General features: G+C 35.5%; 1 protein-coding gene across 4 annotated transcripts in view; it reads right to left on the bottom strand.

Moving 5' to 3' along the window:
• LOC135198612 (probable ubiquitin carboxyl-terminal hydrolase FAF-X) overlaps positions 1–16,656 on the bottom strand; it is a 506,622-nt gene that overhangs the window by 165,646 nt on the left and 324,320 nt on the right. For all 4 annotated transcript variants that reach the window (XM_064226360.1, XM_064226357.1, XM_064226358.1 and 1 more), the window contains exons 35-36: positions 13,392–13,565; positions 12,982–13,123 (exon numbers count right to left, since the gene is read on the bottom strand). In XM_064226360.1, coding sequence (XP_064082430.1) covers positions 12,982–13,123; positions 13,392–13,565 — 316 coding nt within the window. The remainder of the gene's footprint in view (positions 1–12,981; positions 13,124–13,391; positions 13,566–16,656) is intronic.

The following is a 16,656-nucleotide window of genomic DNA, read 5'->3' on the forward strand; positions in this document are numbered from 1 at the left end:
ACTGAGTACTGACAAGCAACCACTTTCAACTAGAGCACAGTATAGTAATCATACATTTTCATTATCTCTTCCAACCACTGAAACTACCAAACAGTACAACCATTCATTCTATTCTTCAATCTATCTTTACCTAATGGAGATATAGACAGCTATAATGAAACATATAACAATTACATATAACAGAATAAGAATTCAAGAAAATAGTTCCTAGCTTTGATGAGAGCACTTTGATGCCATTAAAGTAATTTGCAATTTTATAATATTTAATTCACAATTATTTTTATTAAATGTATTGCATGACTGAGTTTCTTAATTTACAGCATCATTTTACCAAATGAATAAAAAATACACAATTCTGTGAATCGTAAATGAGGAGTTATCAGCTGACAAAATACAAATGGCGGTTAATACTTTGCTTATGTTCGGGAAGTATAGTCTGCACTTATTATAGCCTTGAACAGCCATAAATGTAGAAACAACATAATAATAAAATTCTCAGATAAGTAAAACAACATTTATATTCATGTCAGCCTAGTCATTAAAGTTTGCACTTTACCAATATAGAAACAACATAACAATAATGAAAGATTCTAAAATAAGCATAAAACACTTGTGTTCATTGTCCGCTGTCGGAAATCCAAAGCCTAGGCTTAGCCTACTGTCAAACGCTTGCACATTTCCAAAACTAGCCTATACCACGTGTAATGTTCAATCCCAAAATTTTAAGCCGTAATATTATTCTTTAAATATCAAACCTTACAAGAGTATATACAGTAAACAATGTGTGAAGGTTCTTTATGAAAAACACAATAAAAATGCAGTTTACAGTTTTCAATTACAGCCAAAGCATTGAAAGCAAGGTTTTCTTAGGATTTTTGACGATTTTCGGCTTATGACACATCTCAAGAAAGGAATGCTTACATACAACCACCAACACTTTCAACAAAAAACTGAATGTTAAACCTCAAGTTACAACTTTTTTTCTCCAGTAACAAGACATAAATAGACTACAGGCAGTCCCCGGGTTATGACGGGGGTTCCGTTCTTAAGACGTGTTGTAAGCCGAAAATCGTTGTTCATTGTAAGCCAAAAATCGTTGTAAGCCGGAACATCGTAAAAAATCCTAAGAAAACCTTACTTTTAATGATATGGGTGCATTCAAAACTATGTAAACTACATTATAATTGCATTTTTCATCCAAAAACCCTTCAAATATTGTTTATTTTGCATTTTTGGTGTCATAATTCTCCTGCAAGATCAGTGTTGTAGGCAGTGTAACGCTGGAACATGCATCGTAACCCTGGAAATAATTTCTGATGAATATAATTGAAAAGTGCCTTAACCTCAGAACGTCGTAAGCCAAACCCGTTGTAACCCGGGGACTGCCTGTATATGCTTAGATACAACACAAAATACGGTAGGTACTGTACATAAAGTACAAATATTAGATGTAGTGTTTTTGGGATTTAAGCCTATATTCCCAAACTACTACGTCCACCAGGTTCATCTGTTAAGATTACAATGCTATACTCAGCATAATGGATGGCACATATCTGGACCAGGTGAGCATGAATGTGGGGGATTCTAGATATTACAAATGATAAATTTGCTGGTATTGGTGAAAGGATTTTGCAAGTGGTAAAAAAATATTGGGGCTTGCATTTTCTTTTTACCTAAAAATTATATCACAAACAATTACAAAACAAGTCCAGCTATAGAGTTGAGGTGAAATACCCACAAAATCCTACCCACAAAATCCTATCTATTAAGTGCACCATGAACCTAGATATACATGCTACCTAACAATGTTCTGTTCACTCCATACAAAAGCACCACTTATTCATTAACAGTTCAAGAAACTGTGGGGAATAAAAGGTTCTGAGTTTCCAGACTAAAATGTGCAGACCATCTCAACTGGAAGTGTCCAGAATAGACTAACACAATGTTCTCACACAGGTGCCACTCATGTAGCATGCATATTACACAATTATCTTGAAACCTTTAGTTGAGAAAATGACATTTTTAATCAATTTGTATTTTCCATATCTAACAAACCTGAGGTCTTAACATTAGTATAAATCTTCTGGCACCAGCTGGAAACTAGTCAGAAACAATAAAAAAATTGTAAATGCAAGGATTCTGTGGCATCTGGCATCCAATAGTAATTAAGGTGGAAGGTAGTCAGAGACAACGCTTGAACCTAGTGACGCATTAGTCTTTCTTCCAACCCAGGATAAAACATAAGAGGGGTGACTAGAGGTGGGCAGTCAAATAAGACATCATGTTTATTAGCAATGAAAAATAAAAATTAACAATTTTTTTATTTGTTCATATGCAGAACAAACCTTTAGGATAGACTCGCATTTGAAGGGAGGTATGAGAATCCTGAACCGACTGGAGGTTCGGCACACCTAATCATTCTTCTTGGAAATAGGATTCTAAAGAAGAGGGCTTAAGCCTTTGAGATGTTAGATATGTGGCTATCTAACACCCAGTCCTCTGGGTTTAAATTCAATGAAACATGTCCAAATTCATTGCATTTACGTTAGTCAAAAAGAACTATATCTGATCAAGCAACGAACCATATTGGCCACAAGAAGTCAGTTTATCACCAGCCCTCATTCCCTTTCCTGAAGTGTTCAAGAATCTGTGGGCAACATCCTTCAGGTAGAGGAAAGTGAAAGTGGTTTGACACAGTCAGGAACCAGCATTCAAAATTCTATGAACAGATAAGTTCTCCCTAAATGCCTGGGAGGAAATGTATTCCTCTGATATAATGTGCTTCGGCATGCACAGTATTGGTGACAGAACTTGATGACGAGGACTAGGCTTGCCTAATCACTTCATGTAGGTAAACAAAAGGACACTCATTTCTTGGCCTGGCTCATGTTAAAGTCTACGACACCTAGGCTCTAAGCGACAAGTCCTTTAGATAACAATGCAGTACTCAGTGACCCAGGGAATTTGGAACTTAAGCCACAAATTCCAGGCCAAATTCGAAGGTTACTGATTCCAACCCCTTGTGTGTTTATGTTTATGTCATAACCCTGATCATGGAGCTCTCCACCTTTTTCCAAGGAAGCCAAAAGTCAGAGGAAAACTTTCTCCAAAGTGGGACTATTCAGTACCAGAGTACGATCCCACATAGGAGGTTTGAGTTCCTAGGTGAACAAGACCATTCACAGCTCTTGAACCACACGAGAGAATTTCCAAGGCAAAGTGATGTCAACATCTTTCAGATGAAGAACTAATCACAAAGCAGCCCTGCAGCTCTTGACAGTATAAACAGAAAGAATTTCCTGTTCTGGGAAAGATTCAGAAGATCGTTACCTACTGAACAGAAATTCTGAGTGGATAGAAATCCCTTCAATGATACCAATAACAGAAGACGGCTCATCTTGTAGATGGCTGATGAAGATCTCCTGAAGAAGCCTTTCATGCAAGTTGATGCTCTGCAAGAAAGATCTCTCACTTGAAAGAGATACTGGACAGACTCCAGCCACAAAGAGCTAAGATCCTACTGACTGGTGGTATCTCTCCACATGAAATCTCCGAGATGTATGTTTTTGTATGGTAAATAAATGATTTACTAGTTTCAAATATTAATATTAATGTAAACAGCAATAATATCAATTCCTTGAAGAAAATACTATAGTGAATTAGTAAGATTTTAGTTTAGAAGTTTAAAAAATTATGTAACTCCAGGTACTAAAGCTGTCAAATATACAAAGTAATGTGACAGGAGGGGGAGGAGCTGTTGTATTGTTGCCACTAGTGTTCATGTAATTCTCTCTCTCTCTCTCTCTCTCTCTCTCTCTCTCTCTCTCTCTCTCTCTCTCTCTCTCTCTTTTTACTGAGACACGAGAATTTTTATAATACATGAACTATATGTTTACTGATACTCTCAAATAATAATAGTAATAATATTAATATAACTGTAATTACAACATTCATATTATGTGATAGTATTTTAAAGAAATACAATAATCTATCCATTTCACTCTTTTAAATATGGATAACACTAATAATAATAGTAAAATTGTTATTACAAAATTCGTATGTAATAGTATCATAGATTTAAAATAACCTTTCCATTTCACTTACGTAAGGAACTCCTCTCTCTTACTGATATGAAAGAATTTTTATGGTAGATGTATGTGCTTATTAAAATTTTCAAATAATAATAATAATAATCATAATAATAATGTAATTGCAATTAGAAATTAAAATTATCCTTCCCTTCGTCTTTCTCTGTATCCATTATCCTACCTTCTCTCAACTTCAGAGATATTCTGTGTGTGTGTGTGTGTGTGTGTGTGTGTGTGTGTGTGTGTGTGTGTGTGATGTGTGTGAGAGAGAGAGAGAGAGAGAGAGAGAGAGAGAGAGAGAGAGAGAGAGAGAGAGAGAGAGAGAGAGAGAGAGACATGCCTGTGCACGGTCAGGATAATCATCCGATATCACGCATACAACTTACAACTAGAAAACAAGTTATAGCTAAATGATTAGCGAACTATCAGTGATTAAATTAGTGTCAGATAAAGCGTCGACTAGGTTAGTTTTTTGAGTGAATTATTAAAAATTCGATCAGGATGGCAGTGTTTGGCAGCAGCAGCAGAAAGCAATGGCAAAATCTTGCTTGCCTTGCAGACATGCAATATGATGACTTAGCAGGAAGGGAACTGGCATTTCTTAACCATGAGATCAATAACAACCCTAACCAAAAAGATACAATATTATTCATGGACATATTGGAAGGATATGATTCTTTAAACAGAAGCAAGCCTGCAGAAAACATTTTGAAAATAACTGAAGGAGTACCAAATAAAATTCAAATGATCAAAAGACTTAATGTGCAAATAGTAGAGGATGAAGATGATGAGAAAGAGGAGAAAGAGGAAAATGGAAAATAAAATAAAACTGAAGTAAAAGAAAAAAATAATGAAAACAAAGAACAGGACAAGAGTATGAATGCAGAGATACTCAAAGATACTACATGTGAGGCAATAAAGCAGCATACATATGAAGAAATAAATTACGACATGACAACAAAATAAAATCCCGAAGAGGCTTTACCCAGATCTTCATAACGATGGGAAGAGCAAGAAAAAAAGAAATGAAACACAGTCTGCACCCTTTTGAAAAGAAGGAATTGCAGATTTTGTGAAAGATGTTACTACAAGCATCCCAAGGTATGTCACAATTATGAGATTTATGGTAAATGTGCATACCTAAATAGCTATGAGGACGAATGCAGCGATACACATCCAAAATTATGCAAAAAATTTAAAAGAAGGAAAAGGATGTAAGTTCAACAAAAAATGTAGATATATGCACCCTGTAGCAATGAATCAAAATCAAATAAACAATAAAAATAGAAATAAAAATGATGCAAATAAAGAAAGGAACAAAGAACAAGAGGTGAAGGAAAAAAACAAACCATCACCATGTAATGAAATGTCAGTATCGAGAATCCAAGCAAAAGCACCCAGATACACTGCAAGGAACAAGCACTGCACTATATATAATGCCAGGGGATGGTGCAGATACGGAGACAAATGGAGATTCATACACAATATGAATAAATATAAAGACGGAAGATCAAATACATTGGAAAAGTTGGATTTTTTAATGTCAGAATTTCTGGAAATTAAGTAAAGATCAACATACCAGAACAGGAAAGAGACATGGGAAAATCCTTATTATTACCCATATTAACCCTCTTACGCCAATTGGATGTAAACGTCGAGATAAATTGTCTACCGGGTGCCGATTGGACGTATTAAACGTCGACATAAAAAAGTTTTTTTAAAAATTCGCGGAAAAATACTTATAGGCTTACCAGCCAAAAACTTTTGAATCACGCGCCTTGGGGGATGCTGGGAGCTCACGGATCAAGGCGTTGTTTTGTTTACAATTGTTACCCAAGCGCGCAAGCGCAAATTTCTTTCTTATTGCACTAAAAAGTATCAGTGACATCTCAGAAATTATGTCGTCACATTGACATAATTTTTGCACCATTTTAAATTAGCTGTTACATGGAGTATTATATATGAAAATGTGCGCAATTTCATGTAGAATACAAGAAAAAAAATACTCATGATTGTAGCTTTTATCAGTTTTGAAATATTTTTATATAAATAACGATAAGTGCCAAAATTTCAACCTTCGGTCAAATTTGACTCTACGGAAATGGTCGAAAAACACAATTGTAAGCTAAAACTCTTATATTCTAGTAATATTCAATCATTTACCTTCATTTTGCAACAAATTGGTAGTCTCTAGCACAATATTTTGATTTATGGTGAATTTATGAAAAAAAAAAATGTTTTCCTTACATCCGCGTGGTATCTCTTCCAAAAAAAATCAGACATTTTTTCGTGCGATTGTCGTAATGTTTGCACCATTTTAAATTAGCCGTTACATAAAGTTTTATATATGAAAATGTGCGCAATTTTATGAAGAATACAACAAAAATTGATTGAAGGTTGTAGCTTTTCTCATTTTTGGAATATTTGCATATAAATTATAATAAACAGAAAAAACCAAGTTCGGTTAACTTTGACTCTACCGAAATCATCGTAAAATGCAATTGTAAGCTAAAACTCTTTCAGTCTATTAATATTCAGTCATTTATCTTAATTTTGAAACAAATTTGAAGTCTCTAGGACAATATTTAGATTTATGGTGAATTTTTAAAAAAACTTTCCTTCCTCCGCACGTGGATTCTCCGCCGCAAATCGAAATGCCTACGTCGCATTATCGTTATATTTGCTCCGTTTCATATAGTTTTATATATGAAAATGTGCGCAATTTCATGTAGAATACAAAAAAAAATAATTGAAGGTTGTAGCTTTTCTCATTTTCAAAATATTTGCATATAAATATATAAAAAAATTAGACATTCGATCAACTTTAACTCGTCTGAAATTGCTGAAAACTGCAATTGTAAGCTAAAACTCTTACAGTATAGCAATATTAAATTATTAATCTTCATTTTTAAACAAATTTGAAGTCTCTAGGACAATATTTAGATTTATGGTGAATTTTTAAAAAAACTTTCCTTCCTCCGCACGTGGATTCTCCGCCGCAAATCGAAATGCCTACGTCGCATTATCGTTATATTTGCTCCGTTTCATATAGTTTTATATATGAAAATATGTGCAATTTCATGTAGAATACAAAAAAAAAAATAATTGAAGGTTGTAGCTTTTCTCATTTTCAAAATATTTGCATATAAATATATAAAAAAAATTCGACATTCGATCAACTTTAACTCGTCTGAAATTGCTGAAAACTGCAATTGTAAGCTAAAACTCTTACAGTATAGCAATATTAAATTATTAATCTTCATTTTTAAACAAATTGGAAGTCTCTAGAACAATATTTATATTTTAGATTTATGGTGAATTTTTGAAAAAAAAATTTTTTACGTCCGCGTGTTACGAATTCATGCATCATTTTGTGATAATATTTTCTCTGTGTTGCTTTGATTGTTTTACAATGTGTTATATACCAAAATGATCACAATTTATGAAATTTTGTTTTCGCGCTATCATATATCGCATTATTTATATATGATGATATTTTTTTCATTTCAGGCAATGAAAAAAAAGGAGCCAAAAATGAACTCTTAATCTTGAAAACTAAGCGAGCTGTGATTTTTTGAAAAAAAAAATTTTTCCGCTTCGGCGCTCACTCCGAGACAGCCTCGGCATACGGGAGACAATTTTTATTATACCCCTTCGGCGTAAGAGGGTTAAATGATGGGGATAACACGTAAACCATCATAGTGATGAATGTGCAAGGTTTAGTTACAAGTAACTCAGTGCGATTTGAATACAATTATATATGAAATTTTGTTTTCGCGCTATCATATATCGCATTATTTATATATGATAATGATATTTTTTTCATTTCTGATGGTTGCATACTAAACTTCAGGCAATGGAAAAAAAAAAAGGAGCCAAAAATGAACTCTTAATCTTGAAAACTAAGCGCGCTGTGATTTTTTGAAAAAAATATTTTTTTCGCTTCGCCACTCACTCCGAGACAGCCTCGGCATACGGGAGACAATTTTTATTATACCCCTTCGGCATAAGAGGGTTAAACGATGGGGACAACACGTAAACCATCATAGAGATGAATGTGCAAGGTTTAGTTACGAGTAACTCGAAAGAAAAATAGAATTCTGAGAAGAACTAACTCAAACTGAAAAAATAGATATTATGAATATCAGTGAAACCTGGTATTCCTGAGAAACTAGTAATGATGATCAGATAAAGGGGTTCCAAACTTACAGATCAGATAGAAAAAATATGAATCATGGGGGAACCACCGATATATAGGAGAGACATAAATCAAGGAAAAATAAATTAGAAATATATTAACTCAGAATGCGAATTAATAGTGGTAGAATTTGAATCTGAAAAATTAGTAAACATTGCAATATATAGACCCCTAATACTAACGAGCTTGACACAATAATAAGAAAATTGGATGATATATGTAGAAATCACAAAAACTGGAATATACTCCTATCCGGAGACTTTAACTTTTCTTTCGTAGATTGGAAAGAACGAATAGGAGATTGTGGTTGTATTTATATGTATAAAAAGAGAGTAATAGTATTGCAGAAGATAAGAGGCAATCTGATAAGCTATTAGATATGCTATTAGAACACAACATTCAAAAAATAAATCACCTACCAACAAGAAAGGATAATACTTTAACCTAGTATTTGTGAATGAGGTGAATTATGTTAAAGAAATAATAGTGTATAATACAAGTATTTCAGACCATAATGTCATAGAATTAACAGTCCGTTCCAAAGCAAGTAAAAGCAGAGATAAGCAAAAGATGAACAAGAGATGAAAAAGTGGGAAGGATATGGAAAATACAATTTCTATAGTAAGAATATAAAATGGTCAGAAATAAATGAGTCCGAAATAAATGAAGAATTAAACAAAGATTGGGAAAAAAATATTTCTAAGTGATGATATACAAGTAAATACAGACATATTATATAAAATACTAGAGGAAATAGTAGATAAGTATATACCGAAGAAGAAAAGTAAATGTCAGTCATCCATACCATGAGACAGAAGGATCTTGTTCCAGAAAATCAGAAAGTGGAAAAAAGGTCTTGCAAAAGAAAAGAAAACATGGAAAGTAATGGAACTAAAAAGTAAGATAGAAAATGCAGAACAAAAAATTATACAATCAAAAGAAAATGCAAAACAGGACTTAGGAGAAAAGACCCTGGAAAATATCAAGCAAAGCCCCAAACTATTGTACTCAACTCGTATGCAAAAAAAGATGAATAAAAGATGAGTAGAAATAGGCCCTCTAAGAAATGAACTGAGATTAACGAATGAAAAAAGGAAATATGCAACATATTAGCAGAAAGATATGAGAGAATTTACCCCTAGAATTGATAATGAAGATAATGATACAGAAATAAGAGATGGAAATTGTGAATATTTATCGGACATAGATATTAATGAAATCAAAAACAGATCAGCAGCCGGACCAGATGGTGTCCCTGCCATTTTGTTTAAGAAAGTAGTTCATTCTATTGCAAAGCCACTCAGAATATTATTAAGGCAAACTGTAGATACAGGCAAGATTTATGATTAGCATAAATTAGCATGTATTACCAATATTTTCAAAGTGGGATCACGACTTGAGGCAAGTAATTATAGGCCTGTGAGTCTAACATCACACATTATGAAAGTGTATGAAAGGGTGATGTAGAAAAATATTATGAAATATTTAATGAAAAATAATTTGTTTAATAGAGGACAACATGGTTTTGTACCAGAAAAAGTACACAAACCCAACTGTTAGTCCACCGTGAGAACATACATAAAAATATGATAAACGGAAAAGAAACAAATGTGGTTTACCTAGACTTTGCAAAAGCTTTTGATAAGGTAGACCATAATATATTAGCGAAAAAAATTAGTGGACAAAGTAGGAAGATGGATAAAAGAATATTTACAAAACAGAAAACAAATAGTGATTGCAAACGATGAGAAATTGGATGAAGCTAAGGTAATATCCAGTGTGCCACAAGGTAAGGTATTAGCTGCATTGCTATTTGTTGTTATGATTGCAGACATAGACAGTAATGTTAATGACTCTGTAGTGAGTAGTTTTGCCGATGACACAAGAATAAGTAGAGAAATTACTTGTGATGATGATAGGAACTCTCTACAAAGAGACCTAAACAAAATATATGAATGGGCAGAGGTAAATAGAATGGTGTTTAACTGATAAATTTGAATCAATAAATTATGGAGATAAAGAAGGAATGCTATATACATATAAGGGGCCCTATAACAAAACAATCACAAATAAGGAAGCAGTTAAAGACCTTGGTGTGATGTTGAAAGGAACATGTTATGCAATGATCAAATAGTGATACTATGGCCAAAATGCAAAGCAAAAATGGGAGTGTTATTACAGCACTTCACAAAAGAAAAGCTGAACACATGATTATGCTTTATAAAACTTATGGACGCAGTCCACCTGAATTTTGCAATATGATATGGTACCCTCACTACCAAAAGGATATTGCCCAAATAGAGAGACTACAATTTTTAAAATGATATAGTCTAGAAAGGAGAAGAGAATGCTACATGATAATACAGGCATGGAAACAGGTAGAAGGAATTGCCAAAAATATCATGGAGCTAAAAATATCAGGAAGAGCAAGCAGAGGTAGATTAATAGTGCCCAAAACTATACCAGGAAAACGAAGGACAGCACACAGGACATTAATCCACCACGCACCAGCATTGACAATGCAGCGTCTATTCAATATGTTGCCAGCTCATCTGAGAAACATATCAGGAGTGAGCATAGATGTGTTTGAGAATAACCTCGACAAATATTTAAGCTGCATCCCAGACCATTCAAGATGGGAAGATGCAAAATATACCGGAAGATGCATTAGCAATTCTCTGGTAGACCATAGAGGTGCCTCACACTGAGGGACCTGGGGAAACCTGAACGAGCTGTAACGTCTGTAAGGTCTCTCTATCTCTCTCTCTCTCTCACTGAGATGAGGTCATTTTTATGGCACATATATGTAATAAGTTCATTATTATTTTCTAATAATATTAATATATGTATAATAATAATACTATAACTGTAATTACAAAATTAATATGTGTGTATTCCAAATACAATAATCTTCCGCTTTCACTCTTAAATACTGTAATACTGTAAGGACAATTTCTCTCTCTCTCTCTCTCTCTCTCTCTCTCTCTCTCTCTCTCTCTCTCTCTCTCTCACATATTAATACAATCTCTTAGATTAATACAGTAATATAATAATTTAAGGTAAATTTTTAAGGTAAATTTGATGTAGGATGTTACACAAGGTATACATTTGGCATTTCTATTTCTTCCTTCTTTTTTCTCTCTCTCAGCAAAAGAATTGATAGACAGACAGATTGTTTACAGTCCTTTCTTTCTCTCTTCTCTGGAAAAGATATATGTATTTATGGGAGGGGAAGAAGTGTTGCCTATAGAAGTTCATTTCAATCTTTTGATATTGTAAGGTCTCTCTCTCTCTCTCTCTCTCTCTCTCTCCTCTCTCTCTCTCTCTCTCTCTCTCTCTCTCTGCTATTCATAAGTTTCTAATGGTAAAACGTTTCAGATGACTTTGAAATGATATTAATGATACCAATTCAATGGTATATTTGATGTAAGATGATACTTTAAGTATACATTTGGTATTTGAGCTTTCAAGATAGGCAGATATAAGATTTTTTAGGGGGGAGTTCTAGTTCCTCATTGGACAAGTGGTTTTCACGCTCGGCTGCCAATCTGGTGGTCCCAAGTTTGATTCTCGGCTTGGCCAACGAGGAACCAGAAGAATTTATTTCTGTTGATAGAATTTCATTTCTAGATATAGTGTTTCAATTGTTGGTGATGAATCCTTTATGTTTATTGTAATAAAGAACCTGAGCAGATCTCGATCCATAACAATCCTTCAAATGATCCATATGAGATAAGATACATGACTCAATTGTCTTGTAAAATGATAAAACCTTCAGTTTACACACTACTGAATATGTACTTGCTTGGCACAATAAGACCGAAATACTTAAAAATAAAATAGTAAGAGGAATTTTGACGAAATATTTTGTATACGTATTCTCAATCGCCATATGAAGCTCCATGAATTTTTTCATGACTTTACATTTTTCGCCCTATACCCCCATATATAATGGTTCCGGCCGGCCCCCCTTAAAGTTAGCTGAATGCAATAAGGTTATCTTGGTGCATTTTTGGTAACAGGTTGAATATGATCCCCATCAAACAAGTACAAATAAAAGAGATTACATTCCAGGCCAGGTTACTTTACTATGAATAAAAAAAAAAAAACACACACACACAATGGAGCCAGAAATCACACAGACTAGACTTACTTTACTATTCTTTAACGTCATACAATAGAAAAAGGCGAAGTAATCTGGCAAAAACTCCTTCTTCACTTGAAGTCTAAATTCTAGCAAGTCAAGATACGTAATGTTGAAATGAGAATAAGCACTGAATAATAAAAGAAATATAATAAATAAATCAACTATGACTAAGATTTTATAGCCTGTTTTTATTGGCTATACAAATGAAGAACTAGTGTTCTGTAATACGTAGCTGGGACCCTCGTACTCATAAGGGCACGAGTGGCCACAGCCATGCCAGCAAATTATCAGTTGATTTGGGAAAGAGCCTATGAATTAAGAATAGAAATGTGGGTTAATGAATCTTTGTTTTTAATTCTCATTACCATAGGTATAAAGTTTTCAATTTAAACTTATAGTTTTGATTATTTTAGCTTTAACATACAAAAAAAAGGTACAAAGAGATGGTCTCTATGACACAAGTCACTCAAACACCACATCCTGTACAATGGGAAAAAAAATAAAAAACTTTGCATGCTTCTAAACCCATAAGTAAATGTTAACATTACCTTTTTATCACATTTTTCACATAAATATGCATTGTCTCCTTCTAAAAGATCCCCTTTCACATACTGTTCGAGAGAATCATAAAGATTGCTGTAATTCCTTATGTCTATGCTAATGACAGTAAATGTTTCCTCCCGTGAATACCTGTGGAATACAAGATAACAAAACTTTAAGCCTAACATTTTAGAACTACAAGAGATTATGATTATAGACCTAGCATCATAAATCTTTGATATTATCCCTTCCGTTCAAATACATCCCATTTTAATGAAGTTACCAGGTAATTTTGATGTTGAAAATTAGCTCATGAAAGAAAATGTACATATATTATATCAATACAAAAACCCATTTAAACCTTTATAATTCCTACAACTTTAGACTAATATTCAGCAAATAAAAATAAAAATCTTACCTATGCGGACACGTAGTGCAGATCTTTTGATCAGAATAAGATCCTCCTAAGATTTTATTCATGATTTGGTCATGTCCAAGAGCTTTTAATGCTTCATTCAAACTTTCTACCAAAATATTATAAAACTCACAGGCATCATGCTGCTCTCTTAAGTTAACAGGCTCTCCTTGCAATCTGTGGAGAAAAACCTAATTAGTAGGAAGTTTATTATACATGTCTTTTCCAACAAAAAATTAGACTAAAATAACTGTTTTGTAAAAATCTAGAGCAAGGCAATTAATATACTTTTTCCATCAGCCTTAGAGGCCAATGGCCCATCAAAGGCTTTATATGCATCGAGACATAAGCTCACAGAGGTAGCAAAATAAAAAATTTCTAATAAATTTGTATTTTTCATAGATAACATACCCGAGGTCTTAACAATATGATAAATCTTCTGGTGCCAACTGGAAACCAGTTAAAAAACAATCAAAGATTGTATATGCAGAGAATCTATGGTATCTGGCATCTAAAGCATAGAAGATAACTAAAGAAGCAGCCAAAGTTAAAACCTCAGGTTTGTTACCAATGAAAAATACAAAAAGATGTAAAATTTGTCATTTGTTCATAAGCAGAACAAACCTTTGGTCTTAACAATAGGATAGAGTAATACTTGGAGGGAGATATGAAGATCCTAAACCGACTGGAGGTTTGGCACACCCAAACATAATTCCCAGAAATTACAGGAACTTTATCTGTTCAAGCAATAAACTATGCCAGCCACAGGCAAAGGGTTTGTCAAAATTCCTCACTCCCCCATGCTGGAGAGAGGAGTATATGATACTGAGAAGCATAATTTTATGTTGTAGCTCCCCCTTGAAAAGAAGGAGCAAGCAACAGTACTGAATTTCTGCAACCTATGGTCCAGTGGAAAAACTTAACAATGCTATATCTATCACCATTCTCAGGTATAGGATTCTCTGGATGGGAAGTAGATTGGACTTCTCCATATTTACCACGATGCCTAGGCTTTGACAAAACTGGAGAAGCCGGCCCTTGTCCTAAACCAGATTCTCTCTGGAACTTGCAAAGACCAGCCAACTGTTGAGATATCTCAACAAGCAAATCCCCTTAACATGAGTCCATGTTGACACTAGGGTAAAAGCAAGACCCTTGTGAACACCTGGGGGGTTGTAGTCAAACCGACCCAAAGGACCTTGAACTGGAAAACATGCTCCGTAAAGCTGAAGCGGAGGAATTTCCTGGACAAAGGGTGGATTGGAATCTGGAAGCATGCATCCTTCAAATCTTTTGACAGCATGAAGTTGCTCTCCCTCATGGCTGTCAAGACTGTCTGGGGTGTCTCCATCCTGAACCTTTTCTTTTTGATAAAGTGGTTCAACGTGGAATGGCCTATCAATGGCCTCTAACCGCCCATGGCCTTTGGAACCAGGAAGACTCGACTGTAGAACTCCGGGGAAGGACGATCTACCTTCTCCACCGGGCCCTTTCCATCATCTTTGACACTTCCTGCTGGAGAACCAGGTGATTCATAGAGCCTCGGGAGTATGCTAAGTGCAGGAGGATGATGATTGGAGAAAGGAAGAGGGAAGTTGAATGGAAGTAGATACCCTACCCAAAGGACATCTACTATCCACTTTTCTGCTCTGTCCAACTGCCATTTGGCCTAATGGCCTGCCAGGCATAGCCTCACCAATGGTCCAGGGAGCGAGGCTGAAAAGGATGCTGCTGCAGTTGCTGCTTCGCAGTGGATACTGGCTGAGGTTCTTGTGGAAGTCGATGACTTTGTTCCAGACTTCCTTGAAGGCGACTGCCTGCTCTGCCTTGGAGGGGGAAGATGAGAATGAGCCTTCAATTTAATGACCGCCTACTGGACAAATCGATCGTTGGTGTCAGCAGCCATTTGTCCATCACAGCCTCCAACTGACTTCTAGGAAAGAGGAGCTAGGACTCTAGAATGTCTCCATTCTTGAGACAACAAGGAATCTAAATCTACACAACGAGCCACTTTAGATAGGGCTGCATCCCTTCTAATAAGGACCAAGTTGGCCCACAAATTAGCATTCAGATGTCCCAGGTACGAGATGGCCTTTGTACCAGATTGAAGCAACCAGATGAAAGGAGAGCTGACTGAACCTCTTGCAGAATGGGAACCATAATTTCAGCCACAAGGTAGTCAGAAAGGCAGAAGAGGCAGTAGACCAAGGTAAAAGCCTCTTGAAAAGTCAACAAAGGGCCCTCAGCCCTAACCTGATCCAAGGTCAAGCCAGGCTTCAGACAAATTACATCTAAATTAACTTGCCTACTCATCAGCTGAACCAGACTAGTTGAGTAATACTTTTTAAGCCGAACAAGAATAGGGGGAGGAAGCTTGAACGACCTGTTGAAACAGAATATTCTCGTGCCAAGACCAAAGAATTATACAAGCTGCAAAATTGAATGAGCATGCCCAGAACATGGTAGCTCACACTAAGTCCTCCCATCCTTCTTTGGACCAGGCAAGACCTCTAAGCTTGTAGGGGTCATAGAAGAAGGGGTCTGAGTCCTCTCCGAAAGGTTATTGAAGTAACAAATGAGATCAATAACCTCAATGTAAGAAGAAACTGGCCGCTGGAGAGTTCCTCTTTGAAGAAGGAATGTCATCTCTTCATCTTGAAGGACTATGTCTGCGAACGAAGGAACAGGAGTGTGCATCCGCCTGCCACAGAGGAGAATCGTGTACGTGGCTGTGCGACAAATTACACACACAGCCATGCAATGATGAATGATTTATGTAAGACTTTCTGGGAGAAGAAGAAGCACGAACTTCTTACCTAGATGAGTCACGACCCCTGACTCTGGAAGGTGAATGACAAACATAGGCCCTCCTAGGAAAACAAGAAAAGGAATGCCTCGGCCTCTTGGAATCTGGTGAAGATAATCTCACACCATCAAGAAGAACTATAGAAGCACATCCATTGCCGACACACGGCTGCATCCGTCTACAACCCAACAACCGTCACTTTAAACATGTGAGTGGGGAAGATCAAAAGGCGAGGAAGTTCCAGACTTACCATGCAAATGCAGCTTACAAAGAGGAGAAGAACACCTTGAAGGTCTTGAAGAACTGGATCACCAACCTAGGGGACAACCATCTTTTACTTCTTAATCGGAGCCTTGTCATAACTACGATGAACTTAACAGGTCGAGAAGTAGAACAAGCGAGAGGCTTCTGAGAAGGGGGGAGATCATCCTTCACAGGCACATGAACGTGAGAAGGAATCAT

Source organism: Macrobrachium nipponense, chromosome 22 (assembly GCF_015104395.2).
Source record: "Macrobrachium nipponense isolate FS-2020 chromosome 22, ASM1510439v2, whole genome shotgun sequence".
Lineage (NCBI taxonomy): Eukaryota > Metazoa > Arthropoda > Malacostraca > Decapoda > Palaemonidae > Macrobrachium > Macrobrachium nipponense.